The sequence below is a fragment of the Vicugna pacos genome, chromosome 20 (genome assembly GCF_048564905.1).
Source record: "Vicugna pacos chromosome 20, VicPac4, whole genome shotgun sequence".
NCBI classification, from domain to species: Eukaryota; Metazoa; Chordata; class Mammalia; order Artiodactyla; family Camelidae; genus Vicugna; species Vicugna pacos.
The window spans coordinates 1,790,187-1,817,949 of record NC_133006.1 but is presented as its reverse complement, the minus strand read 5'-3'; the positions used below and the strand labels follow the sequence as shown (position 1 = coordinate 1,817,949).

General features: G+C 48.0%; 2 protein-coding genes across 2 annotated transcripts in view; both read right to left on the bottom strand.

Moving 5' to 3' along the window:
- Window positions 1-12,931, bottom strand: part of LOC140687541 (uncharacterized) — a 41,795-nt gene extending 28,864 nt beyond the window's left edge. The window contains exons 1-5 of the mRNA XM_072944659.1: window positions 12,657-12,931; window positions 5,231-5,390; window positions 4,550-4,826; window positions 1,874-2,154; window positions 1,269-1,347 (exon numbers count right to left, since the gene is read on the bottom strand). Of these exons, the coding sequence (XP_072800760.1) occupies window positions 1,269-1,347; window positions 1,874-2,154; window positions 4,550-4,622 (433 nt within the window). The 5' untranslated portion in view covers window positions 4,623-4,826; window positions 5,231-5,390; window positions 12,657-12,931. The remainder of the gene's footprint in view (window positions 1-1,268; window positions 1,348-1,873; window positions 2,155-4,549; window positions 4,827-5,230; window positions 5,391-12,656) is intronic.
- A 3-nt stretch (window positions 12,932-12,934) lies between these two features.
- LOC140687535 (uncharacterized) lies at window positions 12,935-25,200 on the bottom strand. Its single transcript, XM_072944651.1, has 10 exons — window positions 24,928-25,200; window positions 24,718-24,809; window positions 21,407-21,493; window positions 21,002-21,072; window positions 19,731-19,818; window positions 17,396-17,528; window positions 16,955-17,008; window positions 16,484-16,680; window positions 14,606-14,715; window positions 12,935-13,209 (listed from the first exon to the last, which is right to left on the bottom strand). Exons 4-8 carry the CDS (start codon window positions 21,038-21,040, stop codon window positions 16,623-16,625), a joined length of 372 nt encoding a protein of 123 aa, XP_072800752.1. The 5' UTR covers window positions 21,041-21,072; window positions 21,407-21,493; window positions 24,718-24,809; window positions 24,928-25,200; the 3' UTR covers window positions 12,935-13,209; window positions 14,606-14,715; window positions 16,484-16,622.
- Between the last annotated feature and the right edge of the window lie 2,563 nt (window positions 25,201-27,763).

The following is a 27,763-nucleotide window of genomic DNA, read 5'->3' as shown; positions in this document are numbered from 1 at the left end:
TGTTGTTAGCAGGCAGGAAAGGGAGGATTAACAGATACACATTAATAAATATAAAATAAATGACAAGGACCTACTATATAGCACAGGGTACTATTTTCAATTTCTTGTAATGAGTTGTACTAAAAACAATCTGAAAAACATTTATATACATATGCATAAGCTTATAACTGAATCTCTGCTGTACATCTGAAGCTAACATGGTAAATTTACAACACTTCAATAAAAAATAATTTTATATAATAAGTAAAAATAAAAGCAACGCCATAAAAAAAAAAAGTAAAAGAACACGGTAATCCCCTTAGCTGTAGGTGGTGGAGAACTCTGCAAGCACCAAGTCCACTCGAATACTCCAGCACTGGCGGTCACTCATTCTAACCATCAGAGAATCACTTGGCTTCTACGAGGTTACTTTTCTCTTCAGTGAAAGGCTACAGTTGCATCTAATGATGTATTGAATCTCATCATTCACAAACCCAAGATTTCCCATAGGCCTGGCTCTGGACAGATGAAAAGATAGGGTCCCAGATATATTCATGTGTAGAAGAAGTTTATGCCATAAAGACATTAATTCTTCCTGCTTTGATAGACAGATTCATTGCAATTCTGATTAGAATTCCTCCCAGATATTTCATGGAATGTAACAAGTTAATTTATGGTCAGGAACAGCCAAGAAACTTCTTTAGAACCACCACTGGGAAGGGGTGGATAGGTCATGCATTTCAACTGGTCTTTCTGATGTGATGAAAACGTTCTGGAATAATAATGGTTGCACAAATGTGAATATGCTAAAAGCTGCTGAATTGTAACATTCAAGTGGGTGGACTTCATGGTGTGTGAACAATATCACAATAAAGCTGTTATATGAAAAAATCCTTCTTGCCAATTATTTTTCCCTCTATACTACTAGTCTGTCCCACAATTTAATTAAAACAAACAAACAAAAAAAAAACAAAACAAACCAGATTTTGCCAGGAGCTCTTTAGGAGTGCAATGTCCCTGGGTCTCCAACGCCTCAGGTTGTGCTGTTCCTGTTAACACACAGTAGCTGGGCTGGACTAGTTACGGACTATAAGTATCTTTTTAAGATCGACGGTCTCACGTTTCACCCTGGGAGAGTGAATGATGGAGGATGAGACAGCCTCATGCCTTCAGCTCATTTTTAACTGAACCAAGCCCTGCTTTCACCACTGTAATCCCTCTCAGTATAAAAACATGTGACATCAACAAGCACCGCCATCATAACACCTGAAAGTGTTCAAGGTACTTACCTGGGGCAGAAATCCTGATCAAGGAGACAGAAGCTCCCTCAGCACTGCCGCCCCCTTTTCCCGACTCCACCAGGAGAAGCTGGGAGTTACAGCCGCGGGCTCTCAGCCTGGGGAGCAGCGCCCACGCCGCTAATCTGGACCTCAGGGATCGGGAAAGGGAGAGGAAGGCAGCCCCGGGGTCGCGGGGCAGGGAGAGCGGGGTGGGGGACGCGGGCTGCAGCCCCGCTCGGAGGCCAGCCCCAGCCCCAGCCCAAGCCGCCCGCCCCGTCCGGGTGTGCAGACCCCGCCCGCCCGGGACACAGCCCGCCCAGTGGTGGGGACGGGTCGGCGGCCAAGGAGAGGAAGACCGGGAGGGGAGGACTCGCCGGCGGGAGAGGGGAAGCGGATGCCAGCCGCGGACTGAGGGGAGCCCGGCTGGGTCAAGAGGCGGCAGGGGCACACCTGGCCCTGGGCAGCTTTGGCCGGTGCGCCGGGGCAGGTGGCGCGGGCAGAGGGGTCTGGCCCGAGCAATCCAGCTGAACACACGCTGACTGGCGCCCTGGGGGGCTGTGACACGCCGACCGCCCTCCCGCAGCCGCCTCACCCCTTTCCCGATATCCCCTCACCTTGCACTTCCACAGCCAGAGGCCCCGGCCCCAGGCAGTAGCCAAAGGCCTACAGGGCGACAGAGCTGAGAAGCCATTGGGGCCGATCCCCGGCTCGGAGCTGGAGCTTCCAACCCGCGGTCCAGCTGGCAGCAACTGCGCATGCGCAGGAGGGCCAGCGATCCGCTCTGGGTCCTGAGAGAGAAGGGGAACCGAGGGAGGGAGAATAGGGGAGCAGGAGGGGAGGCGGGGAAAAGTGGAGGGAGACACATGGACAGGAGGAGCAGAGGGAAGGCAGTTATCTGGAATTGGGAGGGGAGTAACAGAGATGGGGAGAAAGCGTTTTACCTCTTGTGGCACCCCGAAGGAGGCAGCAGTCCTGCCTATACACCCTTCTCTTACCCGTCATTGCCCACAGCTCATCTTTTACGTCCCTGGCCCAGCCCTCCAGCTAAGGTCTCTGCAGAAACCCTACGGGTATCATACCCGTTGCCCCCACAAGGAGCTAGGTTTACTGTTGCTCAGGGAACCAAGCACCCGCAGGTGTTGTTTCTCAGAACTACCTTGGGAAGAGTACATATTCCCCTTTTACACGCTGGGAAACAGGCAGGCACGATCTCTGCCTTAGCTCCACTGTCCCAAATGTTGGGCTGGCAGGGAGCGGGAGGTAAAATGTCAGAGCCCCAGAAGGAGCAGACTGCCTGAGTGTTGGTGTAGAGTCCCCATCCCTCCTGGGTAAACCACACCCCAACCTCGGGGAATAATCAAGGGCTCACCGTAGGCCCCTGTGTGTGGGAGAGCTGCCCTCAGTCCCAGTGTCCAACTTGCTAGGTAGGTAGAAGTGTTATTGAGTCCAAATTCATTCTCCTCAGTGCAGGACAGGCCAGTAAGTTGGGAGACCAAGTGTTGGGGCATGGAATAGCAAGTTTCTGTAGACCTAGATGGCAAACTAATGTCCTGGAAAACCATCTCCCAAGTCAGAATTCAGGCTGCTTTCCTATGTGCTTGGTTTTTGCAAACTTCTTGGTGTAGGAATTCCTTCTTGTTAGAATCCTTTGTTCTTGCAGCTATCTCCCTGGGTCAGATCCCTGTAAACCTCCAACAAAACAAACGTTATTTTCTATTCTGCAACGTGTTATCTTTATATGATTGGAAAAGTGTTAAATACCCTTAAAGGTCAGAGCCTTCAGAATAGGCTCTCCTGTATATTTTAGGCTCTAGGCAACATTGTTTTACAAGCAAGAAGAAGCCTAGGAGACAGAGCACAGGGTTAAAGTCAAAGGAACAGATCTAATATGGAGTCAGATTTCTTCTTTTCTATTACTGTGGCAGAAGCCACTTGAGGATTTAAATCCCTTAAAGTTAAAAATAAGTAAAACTTTAAAGGAATTTGCATACATTGGTGGGAACTTGCATAGCATATCTGGAAAAGCACACAAAGGATTGTAAACATTGGCATCTCCAGGGAGGCATGTAAGAACAGAGGATGAGGGAAAACTTCTTTCACTTGAGTATTTTTTGCTCTGTTTGAATTTTTTTAACCATATGCATATATTTCTTTTTCAGTTAAAATAAATGTGTAATGGAGCAAAGGAGTAACTAGCTCAGCAAATACAGCAGCCATAGACTCACTGAGTCATCATTTTCGATTTAAGCCAGGAAGCATTGATTGTCTCTCTCCTATGTGCCCAGTGCTGTTTTAAAACTCTTTTATATATTTTTTTAATAAAATAATAACATGCTATCCCTCACCCCTGCTCAGGGCTGGTGGGAAACCAACTGAGTTTTTATTGAGTTGTTTTCCAAGGAGTAGAGATGAGTTATAAACAGAACACAACTTCAGGGCAAAACAGGCGGACTGGTTTTCCAGCAGGCCAGATAGCGATGACGGGTTTTCAATAGAGGCGCACAGAGGCTGAGAGAGAAAGCCTCCAGGACCCTACAGAAAGCTGCCCACAGTGCCTTCTCCATGGCACTACTGAAATAGGAAAGAACAAATCTGACTCCATATTAGATCTGTTCCTTTGACTTTAAACCTGTGCCCTGTTTCCTAGGCTTAGTCTTGCTGTTTCTGCACCTTTTGTGAAACAATGTTGCCTAGATCCTGAAATATACAGGAGACCCTATTCTCAAGGCTCTGACTTTGAAGGATATTATCACTTTTCCATTCGTATAAAGATAACAAGATACAGAATAGAAAATAACATTTGCTTGTTGGAGGTTTACACGGATCTGACCCAGGTGAAGAGCTGCAAGAACAAAGGATTCTAACAACAAAGAATTCATACACCAAGTTTGCAACAACCAAGCATTCCCGCTTCCCCTTTTTAATATAAGAAGAGCCTGAATTCTGACTTGGGATGATGGTTCTCCAGGACATTGGTCTACCATCTTCTCCGCTGGCTTTACAAATTAAAGCCGCTATTTCTTGCCCCAAATCCTTGTCTCCTGATGTGTTGGCCTATAATGCACGAGTAGAACAAGCGTGGACTCGGAAACACAAACATACATTGAAAGTACGCATTTGGTATATTAAATGACCTGCTTCCACTCGTATTCCTGAGGTTTTCTTCTCTTGACCACTCCTACTATATTTATGAAAAACCTGTCATGTGGACACATTTCCTTCTCTAGCCACTACCCTTCCATGTAAAAACTGATGCCAAGAAGGCAATGGAAGTTGCTAGAAGGTATTACCTGGCCAAAAAAGAGCAGAAGTGGGTTCTGGCTGATGTTCAGGAGCAGGCCGGGGCACCTGACAAGATGTCATAAGTACGGATAGACAGCTGGGCACCAAAGGAGAAGCTTCTAAACTTCCATGAGGGAATTGTTGGATAGGAAGGAACAGTCCCAGACTATAGCTCTGATCCCACCACGAGCTTCCTGGGCAAGGCTGGGCAAGTCATTTAAATTCTCTAGACCCGTGCTGTCCAACACGGGAGCCACCAGCCACATGCAGGATTATGATGTTATTCTGTAGCCAGACAGAATTATAAATAAACACTTTATTGCAAAGGGTCAGCAGGTATAATATTTAAAAACATTATTGGTTATCTTGCCCTAACAAGTTATTTTTGTATGTCTAGCTTTCTGTGGGTTGTAATGCCTGCAACTAATGTTTCCCTTACAGTGAGGTATTTTGAAATTATAAGTTACTGGACACAGTACACTCATATCACAGTTGAAAAAAAACTGATCTAAATAAGCAAGGTGATCTGACTTAGTAGTTATGAGCAGGGGCTCTGGGGCCAGCCTGCATAAGTATTAATTCTCACTCTCCCTCCAGGGAGTTCTGTGTGAATCTTGGACAAATTATTGTTGCTGTTGTTGTTGTTGTTGTCATTGTCATTGTTATTATTTGTGCCTCTTTTTCCTTACCTTTTAAATAGCGAGGAAAATGTAGACTCTATCCCCTACAGTGTTGGCAGGATTAAATGAGTAAACGTCTGTGCTGCCCACTTCCCTGGGTTTCAGCATTCTCCAGGCAATCAGTGCCAAACGCAGTGGCATTCTCCACTGTCTTCGTCAGTCTGGGATTCTGTAACAAATTACCGTGTGTCGGGTGGCTTAAACAACCAGCATATTCCTTATGGTTTGGAGGCTGAGGCTTTCAAGGTCAATGTATCTGGGAGAGGATTGCCAGCTCGAAGATGGCTGTCTTCCCACTATCTTCATGGCCCAGAGAGGAGAGAGAAGCAAGCACTTTGGGGCCCTGTATAAGAACACTAATACCATTCATGAGGGCAATACTCTCATGACCTCATTTTATCCTACTAATCACCTCCCAAAGGCCCCGCATCCTTATATCATCAACCTGGGAGATGAGGTTTCGACATATGGATTTTGAGGGGATGCATTCAGTCCACACATCGGCTAACTCTCCCAAACATGCAGTCATCAAACCTGTAGCTAATTTCAAAATAATGTTTATATCTCTCTGCCCATTTCCATTCCTACATCTACTAACACTGAAGCCCTGCTACATTTTATTTCTTATTTTCCTTGTAGAGGTTTAATTGATTCCTCTAACTCCAAGGATTCGCTCACTCCAGTCTGCTTGACAGCCCTGCCAGGTAGGACTTCCTTAAAACACCTTCCCACTTCACCTGGTTGTTTTTTAGGTGTAAATGTCAGAATTCTCTCCACACCCCATCCTAGACCTTTAATCCCTTACACTACCGCTCACTATGTTATTTTCCTATTACCACTGTAACAAATTCCCATAAGCTTAATAGCTTAAACCAGCACAGACTTATCAGCTTATGGCTGTGGATGTCAGAGATCCAACACAGTTCTCATTGGGATAAATTCAAGATACCAGCAGGGTTCCTTCCTTCTAGAGGGTCTAGAAGAGAATGTTTCCTTTTTTTTTTTCCAGTTTACAGAGGTCACCCACCTTCCTTAGCTTGTGCCCCTCAACTTCCTCCATTTTCATGGTCAGCAGCCTTTCTGAACATTGCTCCATCGCTACACCTCCCTCTGATTTTAAACTCAGCTGGGAAATATCCTCCATTTTAAGGACCCCTGTGATTACATTCAGCCCACCTGGACAATCCAGACTACTCACCCTATTGTCTCATCTCAGGATCCCCTTGTCCCATCCCACTCAGGCAGTATGTATGTGGCTGTGACATTCACCTTGTGTAACATTTCCTCATGAGCAATTTATGGTTCAAGGCACTTATAAGTGACTTTTTGTTTTTCTTCCTTATCCTTTCTACATTCAGTTTGTCTGGTGAGATTATATGAATCCTTTTTATTTGTGCCCCTGCACTAATCTATAATAATGTATCATGGGTTTAAAGGCTAACTAATAGACAATTTAGGAGACAGAAATCCTCTAAGATTTTTAATCCTAAAATATCTGTCATCCCTTTTGCCATGTACAGTAACATGTCACAGGTGGCTACCCTGTGGCCGGGGAGGGACATGATTCTGCCATCACACTCCCCTCATTCTCACCAATGTGCTGATCAACTAACCAAGGATCTATGCTCTCCAATTCACTCACTTCCTCCTCCTTTCCATTGACTATCCTGTTCCCACCGCTTCCTTCATTCACCACATCAGGATTTCATGACCACATTCTCCCCTAAATGAAATGGGTATCTTGCATCTAATGTCTGACAGCTGTTCTTATTGTATATGCACACACTGACCTACACATAATCCCGTCCATCTCTTTATTTTCCTAGAATCTTCCAGAAGAATCAGTTCCATGATGATGATGATGATACTGACAATGATGACAGGGGCCTCTCAAGGATTCTGATAAAGAGGGAATCGATAAAGGGAGGGAATCATTGCAAAATTGCCCCAGAAACAGGCTTAAAGGTAAATAACTCTTATAGTGTTTAATGAAATTGACTAATATTTAACTATTTTTAAGACTTTATATCACTGAATTTAAAATTTTAACGGGAATTTTCATTCACCACTAACCAAGATTCAACTCTGGGACCAAAATCTAAGGATTTCTGTCTTCTAAAAAATTGTCCACTAGCCTTTTAAACACGTGATCCTTTTAAAAAGTTTAGTGCTGGGCTGAAAATAAGCAGGATTCATATAATCTCACGAGACACAGTGAATGTGGAAAGACTAAGAAATAAAAATAAAAAGCCATTCATAACGTCTTGAACTTTACGTTGCTCACAGGGGAAAATGTTTGCCAATGTGTGTGTCACATCAACATGACGACTGAGTGGGATGGGGAAGCTGATCTTCCTCATCAGTCATTTATGCTGATTTGTTAGATGCCAAAACAGTTTCCTCATTGAAATTGCTTCTAACAAGTATGGAAGAATTTAGGTTCTACCAAAAGCAGGCTGAACATTTTCCCCTGCTTTCAGGTCTCTGGACTGAATGTCCCCACAAGAAGGACATGATTATGTTTCATAGGGAAGTCTTCCTGAGAAGCAACAGGCTTTTCTAGGGCAGAACTGCAGGGCCCCCCATGGAGGGCTGGAGGAGGTCTAGAGGGGACACTGGAAAAATAGCAGGAGTGAATTCAGATACTGCTGCTCAGGTCGCCAAAGACAGCATTGCTATCTCTAAGGATATGACATTCTCCCAAATTTTCCATGAGTGAAGGAGCCTGTGAACACTAAGCAGGTTGTTAAGACACAGCAGCACATAATTCGCGTGACAACACAATTAGAGTATGATTTGATATTTGCAAAATAACTAGCCCATTGTTCTTTGAAACTGCAGCAGTAGCAATAGAAATAAAAAAGACTGAGCCGTCTTGGAGACAACAACCAATAAACAATTCTAAATCTGCAGAATTCCTTGACAATATTCAAGCAATGAGCTAGATGTGTGCTGCAGATACCTCTTACTGCAGGGCTCACTCCTGCAAAGCATAGAACTAGTTTCTCAGCACACAGAGGGAACCAAGTCAAGATTCCTAATCTTTTGAGATTTACTAAATGGCTGGAAAGATCAGACAAGTACATACAGGCAAATATGATTAAATGGAATCAAATAATATCAAATGTGATTTGAGCACAGACGAAAGAGAAATTACTTTCACCTGGGATCTAGAGAGACTTCTTCAGAAAATGTGGCTCTGGAGACGGCCAAAGACATGGGTGGAATTTTGGCAGAACAGGATGTAAGGAATTTAAAAACTTATTCTATAATTCATATAAAAATTCAAAGGATCCCAAAAATCCAAAACAACTTTGAACAAGAAAAACAATGTTGGAAGACTTGCACTATCTGATTTTCAAACTTTTTTTTTATAAAGCTACAGTAATCAGAAATTATGGTGTTGGTGTAAAACAGGAAAATAGAATAATGGAACACAATAGAATGTTCAGAACTAAACCAAGACTTATACAGACAATTGATTCTCAAAAAGGATGCTGTGGAGAAAGGATCTTTTCAGCATGTAGTGCTGGAATAATTAGATAGTGATACGCAAAAAAAAAAATGAACTTTGATTCACACCTCACAAAATATACAAAATTTACCTCAAAATGGATCATAGATCTTAATAGGAAATCTAAAACTATAAAACAGCTAGGAGAACAAGCATAGGCTTAAGCTTTATGGCCTTGGGTTTGGCAAATTTTTCTTTGCTATGACACCAAAAGTATCATCTATTTTAAAAAGAAACTGATAGAGTGAACTTTATGAACATGAAGACTCTTCAATGCTCTTCTAAACACTGCTAAGCAAATGAAAAGACAAGCCATAGACAGAAGCTATTTGCAGATCATATATCTGATAATGGTCTCTCTTTGTATCTGATCCAGAATAAAGAGGTCTCAAAATTCAATAATAATTCAAACACCTGAATGAATGAGGCCAGAAAACACACTTCAGTAAAGATATCCAGATGGATAATAAGCATATGAAAAGATGCTGATTAAAGGTGTCATTAATGATTAGAGAAATACTTTTAAAAACCACAGTGAGATACTAGTTCACATACATACTAGAATGAATACAGTTAGAAAGACTGACCTTACAAGGTGCTGGCAAGGAAGTAGAGCAACCAGAACTGATACACACCACGAGGAATTTACAATAGTACAACCATTTTGGAAAAGTCTTTAACAGATTCTTTTAAAAAGGTAAACACTTATGTACCATATAATCCAGACATTCCTCATCTGGTGCTTTAGAAAGGAAAAGCATATGTCCATACAAAGACTTATAACCAAATATTCACTGCTATTTTATTTATAATAGCACAAGTTGTAAATAACCCATGCATCCATCAAGAAGTAAATGCAGAAAGAAATGATGGTCTATACAAACACTGCTCACAATAAACTCTTCAGTAAAAACTCAGCACTAAACAATACTCTACTATAAGACAAACAAGCTATTAATACAGCAACACAGGTGATTCTCAAAATAATTACACTGAATGAAAGAAGTCAGACAACATAGAGTAGATACTGCATGAATCCATTCATATAAGGATCTTGAAAATGCAAACCAATATGTTGTGATAGAAAGCAGATCAATGGTTCCCAGGGGAAGAGACGGGGAGGGAGGGAGGGACAACAAAAGTCAGGAGAGAAGCTTTGTGGGTGATGGGTATGTTCACTGTCTTGAGTGTGGTCATGGTTCCTTGGGGATATTCTTACGTCAAAACATATTAAGCTGTACACTTTAAACGTGTGAAAATTATTTTGCCAAGTATACCTCAAAGCTGTTTTAAGAAAAAAGGCACTTTAGTCCTGATCCACCTCAGCGCCTGATTGGAGTGACATGATCAGTCCCTCACACTGTCTGCCTAACGGGAAGGTAGAAAAGCTCTCACAGAAGATAACATGGATTTTTCATTTGCAATGTCTGCCATGTAATAAAGAATTTCTAGACATGCAACATGTCCAGACTATATGACAGATAACATGAGAATAAGGAGCATTAGACAAAGGATGCAAACCCCAGGTGATGTAGGCATCAGAGTTACCAATAAAGGCTATAAAATACTTTTAATATATTCAAGAAAATAAGGAAATGTTGGGAGAATAGATAACAAGGTAGAGACTTTCACCAGAGAAATATACTGGAATGTATTTTTAGGAAAAGTCAAACTGATACTCTAGAACTGAAGCTTTCAGCTCTGGAAACAGGTAAACAGAGCTAATTAGGATCCCTTTTAAGTAAAACTTTCAGTAATTCTGGGTAAAATATAACAACAAAGTAACACAGAGCTAACTATGGAAAGAGAAGTTCCCTGATGACAATAAAAAGAGGACACTTAAAGCCCAGAGTGGTCATCTTGTGAGCTGATGCCACCGCACCCTGGAGGGAAGGGGTTTTCATCTGCACATAAATAAGGATACAATGTCCATGTAGGAAAAAGGGTCCACACCAGATGTAGAAGACTCTTCCTCTATATCTATATAGTCAGAGACAGAGATGTAAAGTGGCAGCAGAGGTCACAGTGACACAGGGCCCTGGGCCAAGGAGTGTGAGCACCTCTGCAAGCTGGGAAAGGTAGGATGATGAATCCCTCCCAAGAGCCTAGGTGTGGAACTTAGCCTTGGCCACTCCTTGGTTTTAGCCCACTGACATTGACTTTGCACTACTGCACCCTAGAACAGTGAGAAGATGAATGTGTATTGCTTTAAGCCACTGAGTCTGTGGTCCTTTGTTACAACAGCAATAGGAAAGGAACTCAGGAACCAATATGAACTTGAACCACAGGCTGCCTTCTGTGCTGGCAGGGAGTCCTTTGTCTCTGATCCTGGGGGAGTGTCCTGTCCTCTGGCAGCATCCACAAACTACCTCATGCTAACTTGGCAGTTTGCAGAGGGTTAAATCTTATCCCTGCACAGTTCTTGATATTTAGTTAATAAAAATGATGGTGTCATCATGGGTATTTTTCCATCTTTTAAATACCCTTCAGTCTTCTAATAAAGCTACTTCTAATTAAGAGACCGTGTAAATAGTTTTCAATCTTCATAATAAATAACTGTGGTTTTATCTGGTTACTTAAATTATGAATAATAATGTTCACATTTGTAAAAGTTATTAAAATCAACATTGTTTAATGAAAATATCATTTCTTTTCGCATGAACATGTATTAACTACAAGAAATGTTCCATGCTTTCTTCTACGATTTACTGTTAGAGCCTTAAAGAATAATATTTTCCTCAAAAGATATTACGGCAAAGGGATTTCTTTTGGTGGAACTGTTCCGGCATCAAATCTGGTGCATGTCTCAGGCCACTGGCAACATAGAGATGATAGAAATTAGGAGGCATTATAAACACAGAATCATTTTTAAAGGAATTAAAAAAACTGGATGTGTGTAAACAAAGAATCAGAGAATATTCTGGTGAAATAAATGTATTTTTCAGCTTAAGCAAGACATGGGGTGAATAAATCTGAAATGAAAAAACCACCCAGAGATTAGCAGCGAGTCATGCATGCAGTGTGAATGATCAAAACCAAGTTGTTTCCAAACCAGTGTGCAGGCTTGATGCCTTCATGAATCAAATCTGTGTGGCACCAGGCCACCTCGAATACATGTTGATGAGGTATTTATAAGCCCTTCACCATCCCAAATCAAAGCCCACGCACGAGCCACAAGACCATCACCTACACATTTGGAAAACACACAACATGGTGAATAGCACTTTTCTTGTTCAGTAGCCGGTGGCAGCGAACTGTCAGCAGACAGAGATACAGGGACACAGAGGCACCTCCCCTCACTCAGCTGATAAACTTCCGTGCATCCCTGGGGACAGGATTGTCATAAAATGCACCATGGATTGATCCTCCTCCTAGGAAAGGAACCGTAGTGCTGTCATTAGGTTTGAGCAGGGGTGGGTGGAGGATCTCAGAAGAGTTGTTTCAGCACACCAATAGAATTCTTGGCCACCGTGACCACGAAAGACAAGTCCCCTGCCATCCCGGTAGGCACTTGGGCTCCTGACAAAAGCTGGGCTCAGTAAAGGGTTGAGTAGAAGGCACAGACCTGAGGGATGCCCCAGCAATAGGCAGGAGGTAGGGCCTGGTTTATACTGCTCTGGGTGTATCCCAGACTCATCCGAATACGAAATCAGAAATTTGCAAAACAGCAGAGCTGGGGTGGATCATCTACTCCAGACTCCTCACCTTACAGTTAAAAGGGTGGCAACCCTGACAGGCAAAGCAACGTGCTAAAGGCAGAGCGTGGAAGTGGCAGTGCCAGATGAAACGCAGCGTGCAACCCCCGTTCAAGGCCGCTGACTCTGACGACGGGGCCAAGGTTTCCAATGAGGAGAATAAGACAGTGTAAATACTTTGTTCCCCCTAAAACCCCAAATGTTTTTTAAAGGCACAAAAACTCACCTTAACTAGATCTCTTCTGAGGGGGCTCTCTTCTGCTTCTTCGTCTTTCTGTCTCCATTTCCCTCTCTCAGACACAAACACATTCAGTTTTGTGAAAGGGGACTTCCTTCCATACAAAGACAGACTTCACATCTTCAGAAAGATACCTGAGAAAGCACGTTTCTCAATTCAAGTCTTTGTGTGAGTTCTGGGCAACTGGCTTATTTTCTAGAACAATCGGTAGTTACAAAATCAGGAAATCATCTTCCACAAAGGCAGAGTTCTGGTCCGTGTTGATAAAGTTGGGGATGTCACATTTCATGAGTCTGTTCGGCTCCTCCTCTGGACACCTGCTGCATCTGATGGCTTCCTGGAGCCGAATAACACTGTAAAGGGCTATGGTAGGGATACCAGCTTTGGCCTTGTCCAAGTGGTCCACTTCATTGATGTAGCAGTGAAAGAGGGACCTAGATTCGTCATTGCACTGCCAGAGAACACCTTGGGCAGCAGCGGTCTTCCAAAGTCTGACACAAAGCTGTTGAGTCTAAATCTCTTCTCGGGAGACTCTGCATTGCTACAAAGAAAACCAAAATAAAATATCGTTCACAGTGTAGCTCGGTGACCTGAAGAATCATAGTTTTTGCCATCTACTGAGAGTAAATCCCTGCACAGAGCATGCTGACATGCACTGGAATTGAAAGACATCACTTCTGAACACATACAATTAAACTCAAGGCAAAAGTCTAAAGTGAGGGCCCATGGACCATCCTAAAAAGACATCGTTCCCTGAGAATCCTCAATATTGGTGCCTCGCACACCAGTGTTTCTCCGTGGGACACTCAGATCTCTTCATCAGGATTCGTTAAATTGCTTCCTAAAATGCAGAATCCTGGGGTGCACACCCTCAGAGTCTCCAGAGGTAGCGACTGGTAGTCTGTATTTTCATAGCCACCAGGATAACTAAACATGCTCAGGTTTAGCACCGCAGTCTACATCGGGTCACCTGAGCATCGACAATTCTGTCTCACGGGATGGGTGGTGCCATGTGTGACAGGGTGCTGTCCTACCCATGTGTCTCCCTTGATTCTCAGAACTGACAGTGCTGCCCCATTGGGCACGAAATACCACCGTTTCACAATGCATACGCAGGGCGCCCGACTGAAAAACAATCAGTGATAGGAGAGGGGACAAAACTCAGCTTCCTGTTACCTTGTTTCACTTACTGTGGGACGAGTGATCAATTCAAGGGTAATAAATCAGTGAATGAGTGAATAACATGACTCGCGTTAGTCCCACGAGTGCCTGGAAGAGCAAGCCTGGGCACATTGAGAACCATAACAGCCCATCTACTTAAATGTCATCCTACACAGATCTATGTAAAGGTTACTTCCACCCAGGCAGTGACTCCAGAAGGGCAAGAATCATGTATGAACACACTCTCAAATCCAGAACAGAACCTGACAACAATTAGGCTCTGGAGTCTGTGTTTAGCGAGTGTGGAATCTCAGTGATTCCAGCTCTTACACCTTGCCTTCCCATCCCACCACACACGATATGGCCCTTATGTCCAGTTCTCCCGGGGCTGGGGCCACGGAACCCATTTATAGGACTGGAAGAATCTGATCATTTAAACCATCCCCCAGATTATCATCAAGAGTCACCTGCATTTCAGGGATCAGTAATCCCAGAAGCTTTGCAGTTCAGGCAGCTGAGGGATTTTTATATCAGCTCTGTCTTCTACTGTGACTGCCTGGGTGACATCAGACAAGGAATTCTGAAAAGCCTGAACTTTTCCTTTCAGGAATAATCTAATTAACAAATCTCGTTGACCACTCAACAAATGTGATGTGAAGATCAATGATTTTACACAGGAGTACAACATTCACTAGGTCGTGGATTTAGAATCAGAGGAAAATCATTTTAGAAAGATTGACAGAATGTAGCTTTAATGCGAATTTAAGTATTCTTACCTTTCAGTAAATCATCTTCCCCTACTTATCACTTCACCCAAGTTTAAAAGATGTCTGAGAACAGGGATGAGTGTGCCAGCAATCTGAGACCCAATAACCTAAAATGTCACCTAGGAAAAAGAGGGGAGTAACACATTTTTAAAAAGCATGGCGAGGATGGCGGGGCCATCCCCAACCCCAGACTAAGAAGCTCTGAGTAATAGCTTTCCTGCCTGCCTGGGGCATCAGCTGATGTGAAAATCCACCCAGAAACCTCACTGTCCAGCAGCTCTTCCATAACACAGGCTACACTTTCTCAGAATTAAGAATTGCGTCCAGTAACCACTTCGCTGAAGAATAAAGACAAAGGAGAACAAGAGAGTTCTGCCCCTCCCAAGGGAGAGCCCAGACCTCGGGCTGCATGCACTGCGCCCACCTCCCTGGAGAAGAATAAACTGGAGAAGGGCGTTCTGCGAAACTGGGGCAGCAAAGGTTGAGATGGGAACAAATTGACCAGCTGGCCAGGGACAGCCCCCTCCGTCGCTGCCTTGGCGGCTGCCTCAGCCCTCTCAGCCCATCCTGCCCACCTCTGGTGGCTAAGCTGTCAGGGAAATTGCTTTGCGATCTGGAGCAACAGAGGCTGCCCACAGGCCAATCTGCGGAAAAGATGGGCGCTAAACCCCCAGCTCCCGAGTGACAGGCTCCATACCCCCGCCAACACCCCGACGCCCCCGCACCCTACCGCAACCCCGGGGAAATATGACCCGAAGAAGTGTGACCTGGGAACGAGGGGCAGCAGAGGCCGCCCCCACGTCAGGCCTGCAGAGAGATTGGAGCTTATCCTCCAGCTCTCCAGGGGCAGCCCCTGTCCTCTCCACCTCCTGATCTCACCGCGCCCACCTTCCAGGAGTAATCAGACCAGGTGTGGGGTGTCAGGCGAATCTTGCGCCAGAGAGGACGTCCCCAGGCCAGGTCAGGGGAGAGGAGAAGAAGTGGCCCCATTAGGCGGGGCAGCCAGCCGTCGCAACTCCCTCTGCCCCTTGACCGCATCGGGCCCGTCTCCCAGGAGCAAGCTGACCTGGAGACGGGCATCCGGCTTCTTGGGCAGCAGAGGACGCCCCCAGGATTGTTCGCGGGGAAAAGGAGAGCAAATTGACAGGCTCCGCGCTGCAGGTCTTCTACCCCCGCCATCGCCACCCCCGCACCTTAAAGGCACCGCCCAGGGCGCCCCTCCCCCAGCAGGCTGAGTAGGACACGTGAGTCTGGTGACCTGGGGCAGGAGAGGCCACTCCCACACCAGGCCATTGGGGAGAAGGGAGCCAATCCACCAGCTCCCCAAGGCAGCCCCTACCCCCGCAGCAGCCACCACTCTTGCCCATGACCTCACAGTGGCCTTCTCTAGGGAGCAGGCTGACCTGGAGATGGACGTCCGACGAACTTGGGACAACAGGGACCGCCCCCAGGGCAAACCATGGGGGGAAGTGGGAGCAAATGGACAAGTTCCATGGGAAAACCTGCCGCTGCTGCCACCACCCCCAAAGTACCAAGTCCAACTCCCGGGGTCAGGCCGACTAGGATACACGCGTCTCATAACACAGGGCAACAGCGACCGCCCCCAGGACAAGACGCGGGGAAGATGGGAGCAAATGGTCCGCTCCCCCGCTGCAGGCCCCCGACCACCGCCACCCCTGCACCCTGACTACCCTGCCTCCCGCCCCCAGCAGGCAAAGTGGGACAGGGGTGTCCCGGGACCTGGAGCAGCAGAGGCCGCCTTCAGGCCACGCGGTGCAGACATGGAGCTAATCCACAGTCTCCTCCGGGGCAGCCTCCCTATGCCTGCAGCCACCACCTTACCAGCCCCCTGACCGCACCGCACCCATCTCCCAGGAGCAAGCTCACCTGGAGTCGGACCTCAGGCAAATCTCCGGCGGCAGACGTCGCCCCCAAGCCAGGCCGTGGGGGAGAGAAGAAATGGAGCAACTCCCTGGAACACATCCCCTGCCCCTGCCGCCTCCGCCGCCGCCTCCCAGGAGCAAGCTCATCTGGAGACCCGCGTCCCGCCTCTAGGGCAGCAGAAGCCGCCCCTGGCTCCGCCTCTGGGGAGAGCGGAGCGAATTGATCGGCTCCCCCGCGGCAGCCTCCCTCCCCCCGTGGGTCCCGCACCTTAACGGCCCCGCCCCTACTCCGCACTCAGCAAGCTGAGTGGGACAGGAGTGTCCGGCGACCTGGGGAAGAAGAGGCCGCTCCCAGGCCCAGCAGCCGGGACAAGGCAGCTATTCCACCCGTTCGCCAGGGGTAGGCCCGCTCCGCCCCTCTGCCGCTGCCACCGCCCTCTGACCTAACCGCCCCACCTCCCAGGAGCAAGCTTACCTGGAGTGCAACATCTGGCGAATCTCCGGCGGCCAAGCCCCACCCCAGGCCAGGCTGCAGGGAAGAGAAGAAATCGATCGGCTTGCCAGGGCAGCCTCCCAACCGCCACCGCCGCCGCCGCAGCCCAAAAGCATTGCAATAGCCCACCGGGGTCAGGCTGACTGCAAGGATGTGCACTTGCCTTCTTATCCTGGCCAGGTCCCTGAGCACCTCCCTGCATCCCTACACTCCCTGCACCTCTGCACCCCTGCTACTCTCTGCAATTCTGCATCCCTCCACCCCCACATCCCCTGAAATGCCTGCGCCCTCCACAGCCCCTGCACCCCTGTCACCAGTTACACTTTTGCGCTGCTTACACTCCTGCACCCCTGCATGTCCCACACACCACCTCTTGGGCCTTTGGCAGAGTCTCTGCTGTTAGACCAATGCACAGTGACTCACTCTTTGCCAGTATATGATGCATCAGTGGACGTCAGGGGTTGCCTGCAGGAAGGTACATGTTCCTGGTCACTAGCCTGGGCCACTAGGGTGATCTCTGTGAGGTCACCCAGGACGGGTTCAGAGATGCTGTTCTCTGGGAAGAGAGGAGTTGAAACCGGTCTTGAGGGCAGAGCTGTGCTCACCAGGCCGTCCACGCTTCATGTTTTACACAGGGCTTCGGAGAAGTGAAATGGATCCGGCCAAGTAATACCGGCCTGCTGTGAGCCCACCTCAGTCCTGGGCTCTGAGTCAGACCGACTGGCTCCCTCAATCAGGGCCCAGTTTGGGCACCTGAATGGTCCCTTTGAGGCATCCCAACAGTTCTCAGGATGAAGTCTGGCTGCTTCCACCCCATGGCCCTCCCTCCTACTGTGCTGGCCTCAGGAAGGTTCCTTATATGGGGAAGAAGGCAGCCCACACCCTACCCAACCCCTCACCTTTCTCTAACCCAGGCTGGTGCTCTCTCTGCCCCTCAGAGTCTGGGAAGCCATCCCTCTTCAGTTATGTCCCTTCTGAGATGGACTTGCTTCCACTCAATTCTAGGCGAGGATGCACCATGGAATGCACTGGGTAAGAGAACCAAAATAAATAATTTCTTCTGTGAGGTTGTCTGTTTATCTACTGGGGCTGGGCTGTGTGTAGTTTGCTACAGCTATTGGTGTGAGAGGCTAAAACAGCCTGTGTGTCCTTGTTTTCATCTCCCCGCTGTCTTTGGGTTTTCCCTAGACACTCCTGAGACATTTACTTCTGTTAGTATTATTCCTGTTATTACACACGGGCCCTACTGACATGGAGGTAAGGTGTTGGGGGAGCGGGACAGAGCAGGGCATCTGCAGTCCTGTGATTAGTTCTCATTGAGCCTATGCCCTGAGCTGTGACCTCCACAAGTGTGTCTCTTTCCCCCCACCCCAATTTGGGTGACACAGAAGGGGTTTCCCTTCTCCCAGGTTGGTTAGGCTCTGGTAAAATAATTTCTCATTAAAAAAACAAACAAAAAACAACTTCCCCCAATGAAACAGAATGTTCTGGGTGTATTTCAATACAGTTATTTTCTCCTCTCCAGGCAGGAAGCATGAGGAGTTATCCTCTGACCTTCATTCTGAGAACAGGACACGGTCCTGGATGTAAAATACATGAAAAAGAGCATGGGGCCCCTCTGACTGGCCCCCTGGAGTTGCCACACTCTGATTTCCCCACACTGAGCCTCCTGCTGGCCTCAGGGACCTGTTAAATCTGCCTGCCCCCGGGGTTCTTACAAAAGCAGGTTCTGCCTTGGGAGCTGTGACTCTCCAAGCCTGCCCGCTGTTCCCTTTGCAACCTCTCTGGGTTGGAAGCAGCTTTCCCCCTCAGTCTTCTGGGATCTAAGAAGAGCAGTGGGTTTGCAGCTCCCTCAGATTTGGTGTTATTTTCAGGACAGGAGGAAGAACTTCTGAGCTCCACACGAGCTGGACCAGAGGCTGGAATCCTCCCTTCCTCTGCCACCGTGCAATCAGTGGCTGTGGTTCTAGCCGAGTTTCTGAAGATGTGGACTTAAACACACATATCCCAGCCCCCACAGGAGCACACAGTCCCATAAATCCCCCTAGTTTCCACTGGTAACTATGGAGCAGATGGGGACACGGGTTTCGGGACCACAGAGGCCTGACTGCACGACTTGCTCCGTGGCCTATTTACGTGGTTGCTCCGGGCCTTGTCTGAAGTGGCTTGCTTACCACACCTGGTACGTGGGAAACACAAAATAAGTACTAGAACCTTCACTTTTTCTCCCTCCAGGGCCTTCAAACGTAGAAAGTAATAAGTGAACTCAGACAGCCTAGTCACCACAATGAGGTCCGTCCAGCCTGGCTCTCCTGAGTGATGGGCACTGACTTGCACCTTAACTCGGAACAGTAGGGGAACTGCCTTCCTCTAACTGGGCCTCTCCCCACACCAGGCACGCCCGCAGCTCAGACGGGGCCAGCTCCCCAACTGAGGTGTGTGCTGGTGGCTTCAGTGTGACCTGGCCCTGCCGGGACATGAACCTGCAGTGAGTGAGGTGGAGGGTCGGGTGGAGGGGGGTCCCTTCTGGGGTGGCAGGGGGCCCGGTAGCACCCCTCCCAGCCTGGTGCCTGGGGCTCCCTAACACCTCCTACAGCTCCTGGGTTGGCTCCGGTCCTGGCCACTCCACACACCCTCCCAGTATCTTTTCATTATGTCCCTTTTCTGCTTTTATCAGCGAGAAGTGGCTTCTGTTGCTTGTTCAGTGAAACAGTACATCGGGAAACCAGACTACTTCTAACATCAGTAAAATACCAACCTCGGTCAGCTCGCCGGGCAGACCGTGCAGCACAAAGGCCTGAACAGGGCTGTGCGAACGGCTTACGTGAAGGGTCCTCAGCATCTGTCTTCAGAGATACAGAAGCTGATGGTTCAGGTAAAACCTCAGGGTGGGATTGAGGAATCCAAAGCTGGTTGGTTTCAAAGGCTAACTGGTCAGACCAGACCCCTGAGCTGTGGTCAGAAGCCTGGCTCAACGTCACGCAGACTCAGCGCCCTAAGTGCCGGGTGGGGCTGGTGCTGTTCCCTTTGCAGGCTCTCGTTGGGGATTCACTGTAGCCCCTTAAATACAGCAGAAATTCCAGCCCCATTAGCCCCCACCCTGAGTGTTCCATGACACAAATCCCGGGAGTGTTTAATTTTCATCTTTGTTTAGGAGGATGAAGGTGGTTCAAGAGAAGACATAAATTCACACTTAGTGACACAAGGTCACAGCCAGTACTTCCTCCACGGAGAGCTATGTGCTCCCACAGTGGTGGCTGGGGGCTGGGCAGAGACCCTCTGCTGGTCCCAGAGGGACTCGCTCATCTGGCCACAACTCATGGGTTGGACAGAAGATCCAGAGGGTGACAGAGCATCTTTCCTGGGAATTTGGAACTGACACATAGAAATCAAGTTCACTCATCTGGAGTTTGGCGGAGGGGAGGGGCGGTGGTTGGAAATCAAATGAAACCAGAGCATGAGAGAAACTTAGAAGTGAAAGAGCGAGAGACAGAGAGACTGAGCTTGTGAGAGCAAATAGTCAGAAAGAAGGCAAACAATCAGGGGACAGAAGAATTCCAGCTCCTGACTGTGTAGTCTGTCCCAGCCCATCAATGACCCCGCGAGATGTTTAATAACATTCCAGTTTTGCAGATTAGGAAACAGGCTGAAAGAGGTGGGGGCTGGGTTTGGGTGCACAGTTAATTCAATTGCCACTGGACCCCACACTTCCCATTGCCTGAAGGCACCCTAATCCTCACTGGGACCCCTGTGGTCCCCTGACAGCCCAGCACCCTGATCAAAGGGACCCTGCGGGAGTGGGAACCCCTCTTGAGTGTGGAGAGTTCCCTGCCCCGAGATGCCATGCATCAGCAAGCTCCCGCTCACCCCAGGTTAACATCAGCCCAGCTGTACAGTCTCCCAACCCGCTTCCCTCCCTGCCAGGCACCCCCATCCTTACCACCGAGTGTACTGCAGGAATTCAGGCACAGGGATGCCCAAATCAACACGAGCCCATCGGCTATAGAAAAAGCAGACTCCCAGGCCCACCTGGGTTGCGAGGGGACAGAAGGTGTCCTCAACTTTCATGTGTCTAAGACAATCTTCTTCAGCTGGAGGTTCTAGAGAAAAATAAAAGGTCCAAAACATAGTTCGGTGAGGAATTCCTCCAAGGACCTGACTCCAGTGTCTACAACCATGTGTACCTACCCCCGGAATTGGGGTGAAGGTGGATTATTGATCAGCACAACCCCTGGTGGCCCAGCTCCTTGTCTTGGCTGCCCAGAGGGGGCTGGGGGAATGGGTAAGGCCAGGGCACTCAGGAAAAGCACAGAGGACCTGAGCTCTCCCTTCTGCACTCGTAAACCCTTCCCCAAATCTCAAGGCATTGGACAGAGATCCGCCACAATAATGAGATGCTCCCATCTCTTCACTCACTCCTGTCGGTTCACTTACATGCTGAGCATCCACTGGGTCCCAGGACAAGACACATAGGATGGCTGATGGGACAGGCTTGGTCCTTCCCCCTGGAACCTGTTCAATCTGATCAAAGAATGATCACTTATAAAGAGTTTCTCAAAATTATACAGAGACCAAAGACCAACTGCAGAGTGAACCAAATTTAAAAATATATATGAAGATCCCCCAGTCTCCCCGCCTAAGGTTAACAGCATAAAGCAAAAAGTTCTTGCCTTTAATCAGCAGGGAAGTTGTCACCCCCTCTCAGGTGGAAAGGAGAGTTATTCTTTGAGCACGTCACAGAAGTGCTCCATCGGATTGGACCAGGGCATCTACATTCATTCAGCAAATGTGTATAAGCTCCTACTACATACGGGAATCTCCTAACTAGACCGTTCCCAAGGCTCTCGGGCTTTATCAGTCAACAAAATAGACATGACTCCCCATCACTGGGGGCTCAGAATTTTAGCAGAGGAAACAGGCAGCATGTTGGGGTAGCAAGAGTTTGGAAAAATTTTTAAAAAAGAGTGATATGAGCAAACTCGGGTGATGGCGGTGGGGTGGGAGGCAGGCAGGAGAGAATAAGGCAATCCTGGCAGATCTCACGGAGTAATGAACTTGAAGCAGAATAGATCCGGAGGAAGAAGGAAGAGCCGGAGCCAGAGGCCCCCAGAGTGAGGGGGAGAGTGTGGGCAGAGAGGCAGAGCACGCCGGGTCCTGAGGCCTTTGTGACGACTTTGGCTCCTAATGACATGGTGACCCGTTTAGTGAGTTTTGAGGGGAGGGGTGATGTAGTCCAAATTATGCTTTTGTGTTTGTGTTTTTTGGGGGGAAGTAATTTATTTATTTTAATGAATGTGCTGGTGATTGAACCCAGGATCTCAAGCATGCTAAGCATGCGCCCTACCACTGAGCAACACCCACCACCCCCAATGTATGTTTTTACAGGCTCCCTCTGACTCTGTATGGATGAGAGATTGTAGGAAAGCAAAGATGGAAACAGAAGGCTATTGGTATCCAGGAAAGGCTGAAGGTGGCTCTTAGGAGGGCGGGGAGCAGAGAGCAGGTATTTAATTAAGACAGAATATCCAGAATTTTCTAACAAGCTGGATTTGCTGTCTGTGAGTGTAAAAGAAAGAGAGAGAAAGGACATGGTTCCAACATCTGGGCCTGGACAATGGGAGGGATGTCCTCTCCGGATGGGAAAGGGGATGGGAAAAGGTGGGGCTGAGCAGGTGGAAAGGGGCTGGTATCAGCTCAGTTCTTCAATGTCATGGTTAAGGGGTGTGTTACATATTGCCACAGAAGTGCCTAATAGGTAGAGGAATCTGTTTTCTTTTTCTTTTTAACATTTAAAAAATATAATTAAACATATTAATTGTATTATGTGAATGATTTGGGAATTTTGTTTCATGCCAAGTTATATGTTATATATAGCCAAATGGAGCATATATCAAAAAGGGGAGAAATGAGGGCTTTCACATAAACTGACTGTCCGTAACGTAGGTAAAATTTCAATAAAACCAGTCTTCAGGGCAAAAACCTCATCTCGGTGTTACATAAAAATAAATGAAAAACGACTATGTTGATGTACCATTATTTCATGTTACATAATAGCCCCAAACTAACAGTGTTTAACTATGAGGCTTGTAGAAATACTATTCGCTTTATTCACATAAATACAGAAGTGCAGAAATGTTCTAAGGTAGAATTAGCATCTTAGTGGAAATAATACATATTTGAGCATTTTACATGATATATATGTACTGATTCAAAATTTGGAAAAGTAATTTCATAGTAGAACATATGTATGAATGTGAAAGCAAGATGAATGAAAGGAAAAGAATGTGATGTGAGTCTCAGGGATAAAGGCTCAGATGGAAAGGGGAAATCAGGGAATTTTGGAGAAATCGAGAAATTGATGGCATGCCAATTTCCAAGGCTGGGTTGCTTCCACCAAAGGAATAGCAGAGAGAGAGAGGAGAGGCCCAGGAACCCACCCTGGGGAACACCCACAGTATATGTTTGGAAAAAACAGGAGACATTGGCAAAGGACCAGCCAGCAGGCCAAAAGCAGAAACAGACAGAGAGATGGGCTGGGGGTTGAGTGAAGCAGGAACACGGGGTAGGAGGGATGGAAGAGCTGGGTCAAATGCTGCCGAGGGGCCAAGCATGATGAGGAGTCAAAATTGACCACTATATTTAGCAACATGGGGTCACTGATGGCCTTGACAGGGCAGTTTCCATAGAGCGAGGGATCAGGCGAAAAGCCAGAATGGGTGTAAAAGGGGATGGCTCAAGAGAAGATGCAGACAGTGAGTTTAAACAACTCCTTAAAGATTTGCTGCAAAGACACAGGGTGGCAATTGGTGGGGGTGAATTAGGGTCAAGGAGTGCTGTTGGTTTAAGAGGATGGACGTTTATATACTGATGGTGCCAACTAGCAGGAGAACAAAATAGATGAGGCAGTGAAAGAGAGGATGGTTTTGGGAGTGACAACCCAGAGAAGATGGGAGGGATGGGGCCTCGGGGACTTTTGGAGGAACTGGCTTTCGATGCCACTTTTAATAAGCGGTGGGGCACCGAGAGTGAGGTCACAGACATCAGAAGGCGAGCGGATGTGCTGGGAGTTGCTTGTGAAATTTCTCTTCTGTTGGCTTGTTTGCTTGTTCAAAGTAGAAAACTAACCTTACCAGCTGAGGAACAAGGAGGAAGAAAGAGTTACTGGAGCCATGAGCAGAAGATAAGAAAGAGCCTTCCAGGGAGAATGGGACAGTAAAAAGGGCAGGGGGAGGCGGGGGAGTGCGCTCCCAGAAAGTTACATTTTCTCTTTGACGTCCCCAAATGTGTGACGTGTTATTACCCTTCCTGCTGTCTACAAAATAAAAATTAATTATGGTTCAGAGGAAATGCTATTTCATTCTAAGAGGCTGCCTGTTTCTCAGGAATGGTCATCTTAAACTGCAAATATTACAAACAATGTTGAAAAGATGAACCTGTGTACCTAAAATCCCCTATTTTCTATTAATCTGTTTACTACTTAGTTCCCCTATCAATAACACATAACAAATACTGCCATGATGGAGGTACATCGATGCTTAAAAGGAAATGAGATCTGTATCCTTTTGCTAAATTCCATGGCTTCCTTAATATGCAGTTCCACTTGGAATTTAGGAATGTCTGGTATAAGAAGTGAGAAACAGTTTGAGAAAATCCCGGCTCAGAATTATACATCACAACCACATCTCACAAGTATATACAGCCGTAAAAAAGTTTAAAAGCAAAACTCCGTAACTACTCTTAAAGACCTTTGCAAACCTGGGCCTGCCAAGATGTTTCCAAACTGGAAAGGAACTCCAATCTCTTGCCTGGTACCGGACCAGAGGCTGGCCAGCCTTTTCTGTAAAAGCGAGAGAGTAAATATTTTCAGTTTTGCAGATCATTTTGTTGTAACCATGCAGGTAGGCAATAAGAAAGCTAAGAGCACTGGGAGATAGGAAACAAACGGGCATGCCCACACTCTCCCTTCCACTCAGGGCAGCTTCTCTGTGGTGGGGAGCTTTGCCACAATCACTTGCTTCTTTTTTCCATTGGTTTCTTTGTTTCCACCTTACTGCTCGAGCTCAGAACTTCAGGTGGGCCTGGTCCTTCAGCATCCATGCAGAGAAGGCTGAGCGGGGTTGGGAACCCCACCTGATGGAGAAGAGAGATTACTGGGAGGGACATTGTGGAGGCCACCATGACACGAGACAATCACACCTTCCGGGGTGAAAGGGAACGAAGACAAGGGAAGGACACAGTAGTGGGACCCCTAGGTCGCCTGCCAGGCTTGTTCTCCCTCCACGGAAACCATGGGGGCCTGGGGGGTGTTGGGCTTCAGCTACGGTGATTAGGATGAAGGGACTCAATATAAAGGATCCTCCAACTCCTCACTAAGTTCCAAACGCAGCCCCTCTAACTCCACCCTCTGAGTTTCTGGAACTCTGCTGGAAGAATACATGAGCAGGCCAGAACCAGAGCCCAAGCCAAACATGACAGGGGCTCGTGGGGCTGTAACCCCATGCTCAGTGGTCGGGGACTCCTTGCAAATCTGCAGAAATCCCTGTTCCACCTCATTCCTGGGAGAAACCCCAGATCTCCTCCTGCTCTGTCTGTTCTTCTCTTGAGGCTATTGTCCTGGAGGGATGCTGAGTCCTTGAACCTGGTCCTCCAAACGTACATAAGCAGCCTGTTCAATAAAACAAATTATGCACTTTTTCACATTTGCCAGTTTTTTGATTCCAGAAAGGCTGTGGGACTCATTCTCACAGTCTCCTGTGCCCCCACCACATGGTGGCCCTCTGCTCATGTAAACACGATTTCCCACAACTGCACCCTGCCTCCCAGCTTGTCAGAGGGGAGTGTCCCACAAAGACACAGGTGTTTGTGAGGATCCTGTCCCCCAGCAGAAAACCTGCTCCTGGAGCCACGGACAGGGATCTGGCCTCCTAAGCCGCTCAGCTCTAATTCAAAGCCTAAAGTGGGGGCCCCGAACATTGCTGAATGACTTTCTGAATCACCTGGACTGGAGGGGACTGATTTTCTTTCCAGGAATGGAGGTAGCGCAGCCTCCATTTTCAGGGCTGACCTTGACGATGGATCTAGTTCCCCCGACTGCAACACAGGAAGGAGTGGCCCTTCCATCCCACAGGTTGGAGACCCAACCCAAGGGAGTACTGAAGCAGTGCATTGCTGCCAGGTCCAGCATCCCTGCAGAGTGGCCTCTGCCCTTGAATGACCCCCTTCCCAGGGCCTTTCTTGCCCGGACACCACCACACCCCAGGCTGTGCCAGAGCTCTGGGGCTCTGCGTGTCCAGGGCACACAGGTGGCACCTGAGCCAGGTGTCCCCTGGGCCTCAAGGGAGAGAGGTCTGCTTCTGCATCAGGGGAAGGTGACCCCACAAGGCTGGCAGGACACTCTCAATATGGACCTCCAGGAGCCCTGGGAGCAGTTTCCCTGCAGGTGTTAAGAGCCATCATCAGGAGGGCAGGCCCCTCTTTGTGCAGACCATCCAGCAGTGCTGGGCCCACGTGCTGACCTCAGAAATCTACATGCCCCCACGATTCCCCAGGCAACCTCACAACTTCGTCACTTGGTGACCTGGGTACCACGAGCTCCTTGGCCATCCCATGAGGGTGGTCCTTGCAGGCATGGTCTCCAGGTTCTCCTGTTGAGAAATCCCCCTGGGTTTCTGTGGTCACAGAGCAGACACCAGAAGATTCTAGTCCTGCAGTGACCCCCACAGCAGTCAGCTCCCCTGTGCATGTCCAGGGACAAATGACAGCAATTTATTGCCAGGAACCGTGATTCCATACTAAGTTCAGGATCCTGGTAACTCACTCTGCACCCCAAAAAGCTTCCATGAGAAATGTGTGTATTGGGATGTCTGTGCCCCTAGAAGAGCTGTTCCTGAGGGTTCCTGGGACCCTCCAGCCCCTCTCAAGGTTCTCAGATCCTGGGTCTAAATTTCTATCTGCCTCTTTTGGTGTACGGCCACCTGTGTCTCGTGGTCACGGGTCACTTTATTGCATGACTTGGCATGTTCTTAGTGCTCGTCCTCCACCCCTGCACTAGACTCCCAAGATGTTCCCACTGACCCTTGGCTCCCTGGGTGGCTCAGGGGGCCCTAAGTCTGCACCCTTCACTCTCCTCCTCTACCCCCACCTCTGGGGCCACCCCTAGGTGGACTTGGAGGTGTTTGTAAGTGAGTCTTACACAAGGACATATCTGGACAAAGCAGGACCCCACCCCCGGAAAACTCACCTGCTCCCTTCTCAGAAGAGGACCCCACAGCCCCACATTGCCTCCCAGGGGTCTACTCAGGACACAGTCCCCCAGTTCTGGGCAAGGTGTCTCCCTGGAATCCTTGCTTCCAGGAAGAGTCTCTCTGTCCTTCTTCAGAGTTTAGAGGTGTTCCCATGTCCCTGACCACCAAGATGCCCAGCACAGTCCCTTCAGTGACCTGGAGAGACAAGGAACTTATGTGGCCACAGGTCTCACAGGACACACCTGCTGGGACCCCAGGCTAAAGGGCTGTCCTTCTGCCTTCTCAGGTGTGGCTCCCGTGGTATCTTTTTGCAGGGGGCCCAAACGGGGAGTGTGGCCCAAAGCAGTTCATGGGGCTCTCTGGGCAGGGAAGACTTGGGCCAGGTGGCCTTGCCTGGTTTCCCTGCTGGGCCACTCTGGAAACCCCCGTTCCTCTGGCTGTGGCTGGAGGCCCCTCAAACCTCAGGGCGGGGCTCTTTCTCTCAGCCTCCACTGACTCCAAAGCCACGCTGGTGCTGGCGAGGGGAAAGAGCTTTCTTGCCTTCTTT

Bases quoted from the DNA above. Each gene is read 5' to 3' on its own strand.
- LOC140687535 (XM_072944651.1), bottom strand. From the start codon at position 21,040: ATGAAAGTTGAGGACACCTTCTGTCCCCTCGCAACCCAG. The intron at 19,819-21,001 runs GTGGGCCTGGGA...GTATCTCTGAAG, and splicing joins TCTGTCCCCTCGCAACCCAG to ACAGATGCTGAGGACCCTTC. The intron at 17,009-17,395 runs GTGAGTCACTGT...TCTTCCCTGCAG, and splicing joins GCATCATATACTGGCAAAGA to CCTGGCCTGGGGTGGGGCTT.